This window comes from Schistocerca serialis, chromosome 3 (assembly GCF_023864345.2).
Source record: "Schistocerca serialis cubense isolate TAMUIC-IGC-003099 chromosome 3, iqSchSeri2.2, whole genome shotgun sequence".
NCBI lineage: Eukaryota > Metazoa > Arthropoda > Insecta > Orthoptera > Acrididae > Schistocerca > Schistocerca serialis.
In genome coordinates, this window is record NC_064640.1 from 774,662,349 (window position 1) to 774,678,871 (window position 16,523).

Consider the following 16,523-nt stretch of genomic DNA (forward strand, 5'->3'; position numbering starts at 1 on the left):
CTTCAGTCTGAAACCGCGTGACCGCTACGGTCGCAGGTTCGAATCCTGCCTCGGGCATGGATGTGTGTGAAGTCCTTACGTTAGTTAGGTTTAAGTAGTTCTAAGTTGTAGGGGACTGTTGACCTCAGATGTCAACTCCCATAGTGCTCGGAGCCATTTGAACCATTTGTTACTTTGCGGCAAAACGGAAATCCAGAACAAGGCGCAAAATAACCGTAGTAGTGAAACCAGGTGCTAAATTTCAGACAGTGACTGCTATGAATTATGGCGTGGCAACAGCTTCAACAAACAAAGACTGCTTCGTGTTCTTAGCAGGACCAAACGATGTAGCAAGAAACGAAGCTAAAGATCTATTGATATCATTTAAAAGATGACTCTAAGAGCTGAGAAGCTAAAATGTGATCGTCTTCTGTGCCCCACACCGTCGCAAATTACCAGACTGGTCGTGTGTAAATAAAGAGATACGTAAGACAAATAAAGAGATCCAAAATACATGCACAAGTTTGAAAATGTTAAGTTCGTCGATATAAGCTACATGGGAAGAAAATTCCACACAACGTACGGTCTCAACAGATTACGGAAGGACTTCGTAATAACACGGATCCAAGAAACAGTAAGCAGTAAACTGAACGTGCAGTACCGTGCTACAAAGGCTATACCCCACAGCGACAAAAACCACGAACTCTCGAGAAAAATATCCTCAAGATGCCAGGTCAGTGACGCAGTGCATCAGGAGAACAAGAGTAATGTGTATTTTTTTTTAAAAAATCAATAAATCTCTCCACTGATGTTACACCACTCAATGATAGTTTATGTCATTCACATAGGCCGCTGCCTCACACAGGTTTAAAAACCCATGATAGTAGTCTACCATTTTTGCAATGTTATGTACAAGGTTTAGGAAACAAACTAGTTGATTCTGATTCATCATCATCCACAGGTGATGAAATAAAACAAAATTACAATTATGTTCTAAAATTAGCTATTCACAAAGTCCAGTCACTGCCAAACAACCTTCATGAACTTAGTGTTCTCCTTACCAGTGACTGGAGAGGTGTTTCAGTTTTATGCATGTGCGAACATTGGGTGTGCAATGACTATTTACAAAACACAAAAATTGAGAACTTTTGGTGTACAAGCTCCATTTGCAGAACTATATCAAAGCATGGAGGAAGGTTTATATATGCTGAACAAAACCTTAATTATAAAATTCCAGGCTCTTTAAAACAGCAAAAGAGAAGGTGTCTGAGGTTACAGCCATGGAATTAACTGTACTGAAAGTAATAGTTCTGTGCATTCATAGATCACTAACAGCAGTATAAATGATTTCGTTTAAGTATCTTGATCTTGCTGTAAGTAAACTCAGCAGTCAAAGTAATAGTACACAAAGAGAGAACTTTCGTAATCTCATCAAGATGGCTCAAATGGTTCAAATGGCTCTGAGCACTATGGGACTTAACATCTATGGTCATCAGTCCCCTAGAACTTAGAACCACTTAAACCTAACTAACCTAAGGACAGCACACAACACCCAGCCATCACGAGGCAGAGAAAATCCCTGACCCCGCCGGGAATTGAACCCGGGAACCCAGGCGTGGGAAGCGAGAATGCTACCACACGACCACGAGATGCAGGCCTCTCATCAAGAGTCACAACCTCCATGTAAAAATAAACTCACCAACCTGTGTTACAAATACTAGTGCCACTCCTCCCCCAACTGCCCTCCATCTGTGGATTGATGTATTGTATATAGGAGGATCTTCATCAAGCTAAATATAGAATTTTTTTTTGCATTTGCTAACTATACAAGGGCGATGTACGTGAGGGGAATATTATGGAAATGAAAGAGCACATAGATGAAGTTGAAATGGGAGATATGATACTGCGTGAAGAATTTGACAGAGCAGAGAAAGAGCTAAGTTGAAACAAGGCCCCAGAAGTACACTCACCAAAAGAAATGTTTTGCGTGACCCCGGTTCCCAGAACTTCTGAAAACAGATGTTGACTGTGGATATTGTATCACAACACAGCCCCTTTGACTGTTCAGAGATGTCACTAAACTCGCCCAAAGATGTAAACAACCATGCATGAGCAGCCCCTGTTAGACGGAGGGGGTCCGACATCAATCAGTTCCAGTCATTCCACCAGGAAGGAGGTACACGGCTCGTGTTGTTGTAGTTCAACCATGCCTAGATGGTCAATACCACGGTTCGATCATGTCCGCATTGTTACTTTGTGCCAGGAAGGGCTCTCAACAAGGGAAATGTTCAGGGGTCTCGGAGTGAACCAAAGCGATGTTGTTCGGACATGGAAGAGATACAGAGAGACAGGAACTGTTGATGACATGCCTCGCTCTGGCCGACCAAGGGTTACTACTGCAGTGGATGACCACTACCTATGGATTATGGCTTGGAGGAACCCTGACATCAACACTACCTTGTTGAATAATGCTTTTTGTGCAGCCACAGGACGTAATGTAATGGCTCACACTGTGCGCAATAGGCTGCATGATGCACAACTTCACTCCCAACATCCCTGGCGAGGTCCATCATTGCAGGCACAACACCATACAGCACACTACAGATGGGCCCAACAGCATGCGGAATTGACTGTTCATGATTGGCATCACGTTCTCTTCACCTATGAGTGTCGCATATGCCTTCAACCAGACAATCGTCAGAGGTGTGTTTGGAGGCAACCCAGTCAGGCTGAACGCCATAGACACACTTTACAGCAAGTGCAACAAGGTGGAGGTTCCCTGCTGTTTTGGAGTGGCATTATGTTGGGCCAACATACGGCGCTGGTGGTCATTGAAGGCACCATAACGGCTGTACTATACGTGAATGCCATCCTCCAACTGATAGTGCAACCATATCGTCAGCATATTGGCGAAACATTCGTCTTCATGGAGGACAATTCATGCCCCCATCGTCCACATCTTGTGAATGACTTCCTTCAGGATAATGACATTGCTCGACTAGAGTGGCCAGCATGTTCTCCAGACATGAACCCTATCGAACTTGCCTGGGATATATTGAAAAGGGCTGTTTATGGATGATGTGACGCACCAACCTATCTGTGGGATCTATGCGAAATTGCCGTTGAGGAGTGGGACAATCTGGTCCAACAGTGCCTTGATAAATTTGTGGATAGTGTGCCATGATGAATACAGGCATGCATCACTCCAAGAGGACGTGCTACCAGGTATTACAGGTACCGGTGTGTACAACAATCTGGACCACCAACCTCTGAAGGTCTCACTGTATAGTGGTACAACATGCAATGTGTGGTTTTCATGAGCAATAAAAAGGGTGGAAATGATGTTTATGTTGATCTCTATTCCAATTTCCTGTACAGGTTCTGGAACTCTCAGAACCGAGAACACAAATTCTTTACAAATGGAAACACTGATAGACCCTGACCTTTGGGAAGATCACTTTAGATTCTGTAGAAATGTAGAAACACATGAGACAATACTGACCCTACGACTGATCTTAGTAGATAGGTTAAGGAAAGGCAAACCTATGTTTATATACATTTGTGGACTTAGAGAAAGCTTTTGACAATGTTGACTGGAATACTCTTTTTCAAAATCTGAAGGTGTCAGGGGAAAAATACAGGAAGCAGAAGGCTATTTGTAATTTGTGCAGAAAACAGATGGGAGCTATAACAGTCAAGGGGCACAAAAGGGAAGAAGTGGTTGAGAAGGGAGTGAGACAGGGCTGTAGCCTATACCCATAGTATTCAATCTGTATATTGGAAATCCTGTGTGGCTAGGGCCTCCCATTGGTTAGACCGTTCACCTGGTGCAAGTCTTTCATGTTGACACCACTTCGGTGACTTGCGTGTCAATGGGGTTGAAATGATGATGATAAGGACAACATAACACCCAGTCCCTGAGCGGAGAGAATCTCCGACCCAGCTGGGAATCGAAATCTGGCTGTTAGGTATGACATCCCGTCATGCTGACCACTCAGATACCAGGGGCAGACAATACGTGTATTGAGCAAGCAGTAAAGCAGACAAAAGAAAAATTTGGAATAGAAATTAAAGTCCAAGAAGCAGAAATAAAAACTTTGAGGTTTGCCAATGACATTGTAATTCTGTCAGAGACAGCAAAGAACTTGGAAGAGCAGTTGAATGGAATGGACAGTATCTTGAAAGGAGGATAAAAGATGAACATCAACAAAAGCAAAATGAGGGTAATGGAATGTGGTCAAATTAAATCAGGTGATGCTAAGGGAATTAGATTAGGAAATGAGACACTTAAAGTAGTAGATGAGTTTTGTTATTTGGGAAGCAAAACGCTGCTGATGGTTGAAGTAGATATAAAATAGTTGAAGAGGATATAAAATGTAGACTGGCAACGGCAAGAAGAGCATTTGTGAAAAAGAGAAATTTGTCAACATCGAGTATAGATTTAAGAATCAGGAAGTCTTTTCTGAAAGTATTTGTGTGGAGTGTAGCCATGTATGGAAATGAAACATGCACGATAAACAGTTTAGACAAGGACGCAAAAGAAGCCTTTGTAGTGTTGGTGCTACAGAAGAATGCTGAAGATTAGATGGGTAGATCACGTAAGTAATGAGTAGGTACTGAATAGAATAGGGAAGAAGAGAAATTTGTGCTACAACTTGACTAGAAGAAGGGACCGGCTGGTAGGTCATGTTCTGAGGCATCAAGAGATCACCCGTTTAGTATTGGAAGGAAGCATGGAGGATAAAAATCATAGAGGGAGACCAAGATGAATACACTAAGCAGATTCAGAAGGATGTAGGTTGCAGTAGTTACTCGGAGATGAAGAGGCTTGCACAGGATAGAGTAGCATGGAGAGCTGCATCAAACCAGTCTTTGGACTGAAGACCACAACAACAACTTCTAATGATTCGTGGGGTAATGCTCTTAGTAAATCTGAAACAAGTGACAGGTTCCATCATTTCATCAAAAATTCAATGAATGTTTTCAAAAAGCCTTCCCCAAAAAGAAATTGAAGTGCAAAAACAATAACAAACCAAAAACCTGAGTTACAGCAGGAATTAGGGTCTCCTGTATCAGGAAGAGAGCTTTATTTAAACTTTCAAAAGTAAAAAGTGGTCCAGAATTTTTAGCTACTTCAAAAAATATATAAATCAATTCTGAAGCAGGTTATAAAAGGAGCTAAATTAAGAGAAAATGACCAATATATCAGGGAACTGTCAAACAAGACTAAAGTGTAATGGAAAGCTGTGCAGAAACTTACTGGGAAAAAGGAAATTCATAAGAATATTGCTCTGTCCCATAATGACAGCCTTAATACTGACCCATATTTAGTTGCAGATTTGTCCAGTTTGTACTTTGCTAAACTTGCAAATTGTTTTATGACAAAAATTGGTAAATTGCATGTGAATAACCCACCCAGGCACTTGCAAACTTCGATATCAACAAAATAGCATGTTCCTTAGTACTGCTTATCAAGATGAGCTAGAAAAAATCATAAGCTCATTAAAAAATAATAATTCAGCAGATGTTGATTATATCATTGATTATATAATAAAACTATTAACGAACATTATTCTCACACCATTATCAGACATTTACAGGTCTTCACTGTCACAGGGCACTCTCCCAGATCTGCTAAAAACTGCTAAAGTCATACCTCTTTATAAGAAAGTTGACTTCAGAAAATGTAAAATTATAGACTTTTAGAATTGCTGCCTGGTTTTTCAGGGATTATAGAATGACTCTTTCTACCTTGGCTAAAAAAAAAAAATTCCGCCAGAATAATAAAATATCAGTATGCCACCATGGTTCCATCAAGACTGCTAGCTTCCATTTTGTCAACCAAATCTTAAGTGCAATAGACAGTCACTTCAAAAATTCATGTATTTTCTTAGGTTTAACAAAGGCCTTTGATCTTCTGGATCATTCAGTTTTCTTTAAAAAAAACTTGATTGTTAAGGTGTGTGATTGGTTTCAAATGAGTGTCTGAAATCCTACTTAATTAATTGATCTCATGTTACAGAAGTCCAACACAGACACACTATACACAGAACTACCTCTCATAGTGTATCATGAGGGGCTCTGTCTTAGGACCATTTCTTTTTCTAGTATACATTAATAATCTGCCCTCATGAATTAGTGATCTCCTCTTGTGTGTAAACTGTGTGGAATCAGTACTATTTGCAGATAATAGCAGTCTACTTATTGAAGTGAAAAATAGCAAAGATCTTACCACTGCTGTAGATGTCATCACAGATCAAGTTTCACAATGGCTGTACAGGAACAGCCTTATCTTAAAGCACAAAAAATGGTTACTCTGCATTTTCACCCCCAGCAAAATAAATATGCGGAAAAACCAGCAAATCACATGAACAGCCATAATATTCAGAATGTCACTGTGACAAAGTTTCTAGGCTTTTGCCTGTAAGAAAATCTAAAATGGGATTCTCCTGCACATCTTTAAACTCCCATCTCTCTAAATTAACATATGAAATCAGTGTAGTATCCAACAATGCTGCTCTTGAAACTGTAAAAACTGTGTATTTTTCTCGGACACACTCACTATTAAGTTATGGTTTTATCTTTTAGGGAAATTCTCCTCTCACCATAGCAGTATTTGGAAGCAAAGGACAATAATCCGAATAATAAAAAAAGTTTGTAAGATTATGTGAGTAACAAAGTAGAATAGTTGCCTAATACTATTGTACTGTAAAATATGTCCAACATTTTGTTGTATGTATATAAAGTTTACTGATATATATATAAATTACTTTAATGTCCAGCAGTGGACATAATACATCCTTCCACAGATCCTATCCTTAGGGTTGTGTAAAATATATATTTACACACACACACACACACACACACACACACACACACACACACACACACACACACACACACACACACACACAAACACAAACAGACAGAAACAAACATATACACACACTCTGTCTTTAGCATAAAAGACTTGATGAGCAGTGTTTGTTTGGCTTGACTCCATCAACATGTTTCATAAATGAAACCGAAAATATTTATTGAAATGGCAGAGATAACACTCATGTAAATCCTTAAAAGAGACATCTTTGTCATTTCTACACAGTAATACTTTTACACTCAGTTCTATGATACATATGACTGCTTTTTCTGCCATCTGAATACATAGTTTAGCCCTGATTAATATCCTTATAACAGAATTGCACTCTGCAGACATGAGTGAAAGAAGGCATAGTGAGAAACGAGCAGTAAATATTTGCTAAAAGAGCTGCTTCTTTATATAACAGAAGAAGTACATGTGCAATTTTACCACTTACATTTCTTGTACGGTCACTCCTTTAGAGTATTTGGTCTCTTATGAGACCCAATAACTTAACACATCAGCTGTTTTCTTTGTGTCATTAATTTCCATGTTTTTAACTCAATTGCTCACAGCTGCTTAGCTTTACACCGATGGCTGCTTCTCTCAGCTATCTCTTAAACAACTTGCAGATTCTCACCTGATGTAAGAAATGTCATATCATTAGCAAAAAGAACACTTCTGCAGGCCATATAGTTTCAGAGATCATTAATATAAACAATAAAGGAAAATGGCTCAAGTACAGATACCTGTGGGATTACTCTGTTTATTTTCATGGATTTTGATCTCCCATTGTTAATGTATACTAATGGTTGCCTGATATTTAGATAAAACTCATTAACTGAAGTGGCTTACCAACAGCACCATTATATCCTAGGTTTTCTGTGACAATATCATGTGAACCGCTCTCAAAATCATTGCCTAGTCTATATGTGTAGCACAGGTGGTTACTCCCTTTTGCCAACCATTGTGAATTGTAGTTATCAGGCTTTCAACTGTTTTTATGGATGGTAATTTTGGACTAAATACAAATTGGTTTTCACTTAGCTACAATGCTTATAGTTTTAGAATAGCTGTAAATCTATTTATGTACACAATACTCTGTTGTTTTAACATAACTGGTATAATGATTGTAGTTATCTGCTATCACCCTTTTTATCTACTGGAAATGTATGGTAGCTGAAATTTTAAGCCACTGTGGGAAAGTGCCATCATCAAGAATTCCACTTATGAGATAGAGTAAGGTGATAGAGATTTCATTAATTATACCAAATTTAGTTGCTGTCCCGGAGTTGCTCTGTTTACTTATAGATTTGGTAATTTTGCTTGGAGTGATTCTTGTCCTTGTCAATCTTTCTGTTATTGCACAATGTAGTTGCAAAACTAATTTCAATATCAGTTGTACCATTATTTTACATTACGAGAGAGACTGAAATACAACAGAGAGCATTATAATCAATTGGGATAGTGTTTTGTGCCTTACTGTGTCTGTTCCCTCTTTTTTAATGTTCTGGACTCCTGGACATTTATTACTGAGATTTAAGATGTTTTCCCTATTTGGTTTGCCTTCACTCCTCCACTTTCAGACATGTAACTTTTTAATTCTTCTTGTTTGCATTCCAATTAGAAATTCTATCTTTGAGCATAAATTGAAGTATCCTAATTTTATTTAATCATGGGCTGTACCATTTCTTTGTATGTTGTGGTTTGTGTATATTGCTAGTGTGGCATCTTTTATAATAGAAGACAACTATTTTCCAAGTTAATATTTATGGTTGATATGAACGTAGAGAAGCACTCATTGCCAGTAGTACATTTCTCACTTGTAATTAGGATTATATCAGGCAATTTTTAAGTTTTAGTTTGTCTCCTTTTCTTTCAGTGCTCTCTCTGTTTATACCTCTATATGAAAGTTTGTACTCGAAGTTGCATGAATTTGTTGCGTCAAGTAAGAGATATGAAAAGGTATGGCAAATGCAGTAGGAATGGTTTTACTCAGTTCATTAGTTATTGTATTTCTGCCCTCACTATGGAAGACTAAAGAAAAAGAAACTGTCAGTGCTGTCTTGTTTAGATTTAACAGTTTAGATTCAGGAGACACAATTCTAAGCTTGAGTTTTTGAAATTTTATTTTATAACATTTGATGCAAATTCATGATATATGAGGTATGGCATCATTTCTGATCAGTTGTTTCTCCTGACTGTTATACAAAGAAATTTCAGTTTTGTTCCATTTAATGCTGACCCAATGCAGTCCGTAAAGTAATAATGTACATCAACGTTAGATATGAAAATTGTGCAAATATATATTAGTGCTACAGTCAGTCTAGTGTATTATGCCCAGAATCTATGGTTGATTTGTATGAATCTTTAGGAACTCACAATTTTTTGTCTCGTAGGTGGTTAAAACAACAATTTCAAGAGGCAGATGAAGATGAAAATGGTAGCTTGAACTTTGAAGAATGTCTGAGACTTTTAAAGCAGCTGAATGTGAAGATGGTGAAATCAGAAGTAAAGAAAAAATTTGAGGTATAATCAGTTGGGACACTTTACTGCAGTTTATCATGATTCCTGTGAACTTCAGCACTATTGCATACTGAACCACTCTTCTCACTTTTCCAGATTGCCAATACTAACAAGAACTTAAGAGATGGAGAACAAGTTTTAGATTCAGAGGAGTTTGTTGGTTTCTTCTTCAGCCTCATGTCAAGAGAAGAACTGAAGCCATTATTTATTAGGTGAGTGCATCATAAGTTTTCAGTATTGACATAACCTAGAAATCTCTCTCCTTGTGTGTCCACATTCTGCTGAATCTGTGAAACTAATCAAGGGAATAAAATAAAAGTTTAAATGCCCTCCTCTACTGTACATGCCTACTGTACATGCCATTATAATAGTATAAATAAAGCTAATACATATAATAGGCCCTGTGCATAACCTGACGTAAGTAACATTACACAAGCCACATCCTTTTAAGTAGCAGTCAGACAAATATTAGGACTAATACTACTTTTCATATTGTATATCACACACTTTTCATTTTGACAAGCACACTACTCTAATAAAATCTTTCTATAAAATTGTTAATTTTATAAACAAAACAAACTAGTATTGTGAACACAGTCTGTAATTACCTAGTACTCATTGAAATGCTAGTCAAATATCTTCTACTCACTGAGATTAATCCTGAAGACTTAGTTCATTCATAGAGGCTGTAGGAAGAAAAAAATCACCAACTGTGTATTACTTCCAGTTTCTTTGTGTACGTGTGTTAGTTGAAACATCTTTTTCTGTATTTGAATGGAGAGGGGGCAGTATGCTGAATGCTTTTATTTCTGAGTGTCTGTATCCCTTCAGAAGTTTCATTAAACTGATGCAGTCATTCTGAGGATTGTATGTGTCTTGTAGTACTGGATACCATAATTAGTCTGAAACATTGTGTTGTTTTCAACAAACATTGTTTGTTTAAGTTCTGTCACATGACTGTAATTCTCTCTTCTTTTGATGAGTTGCCAGCAGGTTGTGCGGTTATTAAATCCTCAGCTCACTATCACACCTCATTTCTGTCACACATTAACTTCATCAGCTTGTATGCTATTTCTGCACAACAATATTTTAGTGCATAAAAGAGAAAGGAGAGATGCAGTGTAAGGCAACAGTTTTTATTCCTCATCATTTTAGGAAACTGTTCTTTGGATGGCTACAAATTTTATTTCTGGGATTCAATTAATTTTTTTCCTTTTTACTGTCCATTTTGTAGATTTGTAGCAATTTGTTAACTGCATGAAAAGACAGCTAGTACCAAAATTGAGCAAATTATCCTCAATGAAAGCAAAAATGTTAGAGTTGTCTGCTAGCTAGTTAACTAGTAACTATAAAAATTGTAAATAAACTGGAACATTTCAATGTAGCAAGCAGCTTTTGCAGAAGAGAGAGATCCCATGAAGCCTCGTGGGTACTTCTCAATACCTGCTGAAACTATAAAATAAACACAGATTTTGATTAATTAAATGAGGAGTGCTCTTCTGAAAGCTGTTGTGTTGAATGAAGAAGAGATGAACACAATAGTCAAATCAGTTTACAAAATTCCAGGAATATTATCATAGCAGCTGATTTCAATTTAAAGGTAATAAGTCATGACAATAGCTCAAACCAGTTTATTGACTTAATTCAGAACACTGGTTTTAAATTAAATTTTTGTGAAGTCACTAGAGAAAATGGTCATTCAACCACTTGTATAGACAATATCTAAACAAATTGCATGTTTGACATTGAAAACAAATTCTGTTTAGACTTTGGAATTGCTGATCAGTTTGCACTGTTTATTCAGCTGCCAGGAATAAATAAACCAAATATTAAAAGAAAGATTTTACGAAAAGAAACTTTTGTAATAATAACTTGAATCTGTTCTGTGTCAAAATAGATGCAGTAAAATGGTCCATAGATAATAGTGCATCAAGTATTGAGAACTTTGATAAATTTTTAAAAAGTTTTCTCAAGGAATTCAATGAATCATTTCCACCCAGGATCTGGCACTGGAAAGCCAAAAGTAAATTGGATTACTCCAGACTTAAAAATATCTACTGCAAGAAAACAAGAGCTACATAAAAACCTGAAACACAATAAAAACCTTGAGTTTATTGGCTGTCAAAAGTGCCAAAATAATTTAAAATGATATGTTCATTTTAGGCTATAAGAATGAGTCTAAGGCAGTATGGTTTGTTATTAAATCTAAGTTAGGTACAACAGCTGACCACCAGGAAATTTCAAAAATTAAACAAAACAACAGCACTATTTTGAACTCTGTTCAAATAGCTCATTGCTTTATTAAATTTCTAATAAATGTAGCATAATCTAGTGATGGTGTGATTACTGATTAAACCAGTGCATATTTCTTTGGAATGGACCCAGATAGTGCCCTCTTGTGACAAAAAGTCTGAACCAAAGATGTAAAAAGTGCTATTTTGTTCTTAAACAACAAAATGTTGCAAGGTGGGATCAAATACCCACAAAGTAATCAAATTTGTGTATAATTAAATAGCACACTCTCCATCTTTAAATGATTAATCAGTCATTTGAGCGAGCCAACTTCCCTTGTGTACTTAAGTAGGCGGAGGTAAAACCATCAAAAAAAAAGATCAGGGGAGGGTACGAGAAATTACTATTCCATCTATATCCTGTGAGTGTTATCCAAAGCATTTGAAAAAATACCTATAGTCCTGATAACTAATTTTATTGTGAAACATGATGTTATTGTCAAGAGCCAATAGAGAAAAGCACCATGAATGCAATTAATGGAAAAAAGCTTATATTGGACAAAAGCAATAAAGTGGCAGGGATCATCTGCGGCTTTACAAAGGCATTCGAGTCAGTGAATCAATCCATGCTGTTTCATAAACTAGACAGGTACAGCATCAGACAGAGTGCTCTGCAGGAACTCAGGTCTCATCTGACAGACAGAAGCCAAGGGTAATCATAACATCTGATACCAGAAATTATGCCCCTCTGTGGGATACAATTTTACAAAGAGCCCCTCAAGGCTCAATCTTAGGGCCAATCTTGTTTCTCTTTTACATAAATGATTTACCTGTCAACATCTGTGCCTGACCAGTCATGCTTCCCAGTAATACCTCAGTACTTATTGAAAAAGAAAATGTGAGGGAAATTCTATATGGCATACTAAACATCATAAATAGCTTAGATACATGGTTTCAACAAAATGGACTTAAAGTTAATATTTCCAAGACCCGGATGTTTTTTTTTTTAAATCCAAGAATAAGAAATGAATGACACCAGTTTTGTACATAAAAATCATGTTATGAAAGGAGCTCAGTCTATCAAATTCTTGGAACTGACCTTGGACAACAATTTAAGCTGGCAAGGACACAGATTATTCAGCTGCTAAATGAAAGAACCCCACTTTTGCAATGGAGATACTGTCTAGTGTACCAGACATAAGCAGCAGGAAAGTGGTGTACCATTGTTATATTGAATTCATAATTAGATATTGTTTAGTTCTTTTTGGGGGGAGGGGGGTATTCAAACCACATGTCACAAATCCTAATAATGCAAAAAAGAATTGTTAGAAAGATGTGTGACCCTCCTGCTAATGCAAAAAAGAATTTTTAGAAAGATGTGTGCCTCTCCAAGAACATCATGTCACCCATTATTTAAGAATGTAAACATATTACTCATCCCTGCATTGTACATATTTGAGATTATCATCTTTTAACATAGCAATTCTGAGGTAACTGAAGAAAACCATTTCAGACATATATACAACACCAGACACAAAGAAAATGTCATGCTTCCAACACATCATTTGAAACTTTACCAACAGATGCCTCAGCACGTAATAATAAAAGTCTTCAATAAGCTCAAGGGTAGAGATGTACTGAGTATGGAGATAGATTGATTGGAGTGAAAACTGTGCGATCTCCTAATGGAAAAATTCTACTATTCATCTGAGAAATTCATGAATGATGAGATAAGCATCTGAACAGTGTGACTACTTAATACACTCCTGGAAATGGAAAAAAGAACACATTGACACTGGTGTGTCAGACCCACCATACTTGCTCCGGACACTGCGAGAGGGCTGTACAAGCAATGATCACACGCACAGCACAGCGGACACACCAGGAACCGTGGTGTTGGCCGTCGAATGGCGCTAGCTGCGCAGCATTTGTGCACCGCCGCCGTCAGTGTCAGCCAGTTTGCGTGGCATACGGAGCTCCATCGCAGTCTTTAACACTGGTAGCATGCCGCGACAGCGTGGACGTGAACCGTATGTGCAGTTGACGGACTTTGAGCGAGGGCGTATAGTGGGCATGCAGGAGGCCGGGTGGACGTACCGCCGAATTGCTCAACATGTGGGGCGTGAGGTCTCCACAGTACATCGATGTTGCCGCCAGTGGTCGGCGGAAGGTGCACGTGCCCGTCGACCTGGGACCGGACCACAGTGACGCACGGATGCACGCCAAAACCGTAGGATCCTACGCAGTGCCGTAGGGGACCGCACCGCCACTTCCCAGCAAATTAGGGACACTGTTGCTCCTGGGGTATCGGCGAGGACCATTCGCAACCGTCTCCATGAAGCTGGGCTACGGTCCCGCACACCGTTAGGCCGTCTTCCGCTCACGCCCCAACATCGTGCAGCCCGCCTCCAGTAGTGTCGCGACAGGCGTGAATGGAGGGATGAATGGAGACGTGTCGTCTTCAGCGATGAGAGTCGCTTCTGCCTTGGTGCCAATGATGGTCGTATGCGTGTTTGGCGCCGTGCAGGTGAGCGCGACAATCAGGACTGCATACGACCGAGGCACACAGGGCCAACACCCGGCATCATGGTGTGGGGAGCGATCTCCTACATTGGCCGTACACCACTGGTGATCGTCGAGGGGACACTGAATAGTGCACAGTACATCCAAACCGTCATCGAACCCATCGTTCTACCATTCCTAGACCGTCAAGGGAACTTGCTGTTCCAACAGGACAATGCACGTCCGCATGTATCCCGTGCCACCCAACGTGCTCTAGAAGGTGTAAGTCAACTACCCTGGCCAGCAAGATCTCCGGATCTCTCCCCCATTGAGCATGTTTGGGACTGGATGAAGCGTCGTCTCACGCGGTCTGCACGTCCAGCACGAACGCTGGTCCAACTGAGGCACCAGGTGGAAATGGCATGGCAAGCCATTCCACAGGACTACATCCAGCATCTCTACGATTGTCTCCATGGGAGAATAGCAGCCTGCATTGCTGCGAAAGGTGGATATACACTGTACTAGTGCCGACATTGTGCATGCTCTGTTGCCTGTGTCTATGTGCCTGTGGTTCTGTCAGTGTGATCATGTGATGTATCTGACCCCAGGAATGTGTCAATAAAGTTTCCCCTTCCTGGGACAATGAATTCACGGTGTTCTTATTTCAATTTCCAGGAGTGTATCATAGTGTTGTGTTTAATATTGTATGTATGAAATAATGTCTGAAAAATTTAGACATTACATACTGGCACATCATGAGAAACACAATTTAATAATATTATTGTATTCCACATAAAACCTGTGCTGGTAAAAAGTAGTGTGAGAGAATTTTACAACTATGTATATCATAAATCATAAATTGACATGTCTCTTATACAGTACACTCAGATGACCTGTAAAATGTATGTCATGAGATCTATAAAATATAAATACGAAAGGGTATAAGATAAGCTTTTGAAACATGTAGATTATTCAAACTAAATGTCATAAACCATCTGTTACTTGTTCTGGGGGGACAGAATCCTTCATCAGGATGCTTACACCCCTGGCAAGTATCATCATATCTGTCTTATTATTTTTTTAAATTTGGACGCCTTTAATGTAAAGGAGTAGAAGTGGAAGAACCCTAGTTTATTGTTAACTTCAAATAGAATTATGATGAAACACTATATTGCTGAGCAACGAGGCATTAGTAAACCATTTGTGTAATGGTTCCTTCTGTTGTAGTTCTGAAAGAAAAAGAGGATGCAAGAAGTTGATTAGAAGGAGACAAGGGGCTGATGGTTTAGTGTTAGATGCTTCTCTCCCTTTTTCAAACTTATCTGTTTGGTTGTTAGTTACATGAAAGCAGACCATACAAAAACTGCAGCTATACCATATTATTCTTACCCATGATCAATATTAATTTCAGACCTATGATAATCTACATTTTTAGTTATCTGAATATCAGTGGTTACATTTTACAGCAACTATTTGATGTATATTCTCTGAATTGCATCATGAATATCTATGTCTTCATCTACATCTACAACTCTGCAAATCACTGTGAAGAACATGGTGAAAGTAACTGTAAGTGTGCCATATATTCCTCCCATTCTGTTTGTGCACAGAGCACAGGAACACTGACTGTTTAAATGCCTATGAAATCACCCTAATCTTTCAGCCACAATCCCTGTGGGAGTGATACAAAGGGGTATGCAGTATAATCTTTAATTCTTCACTTAATACTGGTTCTTTAAACTTTATAGATGGGCTTTCATTTGATATCTTCAAGAGTCTGGCAGCATTTCCATGACATGTTTCCATGAATCAGATATTATTTTTTTTTTATTTTATTGTGAGTTCCATTGATCCCGAAGCATTAGATTTGCTAGGATATGGAACAAGTCAGTGTTTTTAGAATATTCACAATCTGGAATTTTTCATAAGATTTACAATAATTGATACAGTTGAGTACAGTATGATAGATTCATGGTATCACTAATATCACCTAGTGTTACAGCATAATACATGAAAATAAATAAGTTGTATAAACAACAAAATGTCAGAATTAATTTTCAACGTACAATGAGACATTCATATTAGTAATATATTAATATTTGAAAACAAATATATCTTTTATGACAAGAAATAATTTTTATTTATGCTTGCACTATATGGAACATTTTAGTTATGATATAAAACCACACACATATGCACTCCATTTATCCCAAAAAATTCAGTAATTGAGCAGAATTAATTTTGAAACAGGTGTTGTTGTAGTTTGCCCTTGAATTTCAATGTTTCAAGAGCAGGAATTTTGATGTCCCTAGATGGAGCATTAAAAATCTTTCATGCCTGAGTAATTTACTACTTTTTACACAAGATCAAAGTTTTTACCAAGAAAAATCGCCAAACAGCTTTATGTTTTGAGAAATTATTTTATCTAG

At 38.2% G+C, this 16,523-nt stretch overlaps 1 protein-coding gene across 2 annotated transcripts in view; it reads left to right on the forward strand.

The window, feature by feature from the left end:
- Positions 1–16,523, forward strand: part of LOC126470621 (1-phosphatidylinositol 4,5-bisphosphate phosphodiesterase eta-2-like) — a 420,296-nt gene that overhangs the window by 308,006 nt on the left and 95,767 nt on the right. For both annotated transcript variants that reach the window (XM_050098579.1, XM_050098580.1), the window contains exons 4-5: positions 9,235–9,364; positions 9,458–9,573. In XM_050098579.1, coding sequence (XP_049954536.1) covers positions 9,235–9,364; positions 9,458–9,573 — 246 coding nt within the window. The remainder of the gene's footprint in view (positions 1–9,234; positions 9,365–9,457; positions 9,574–16,523) is intronic.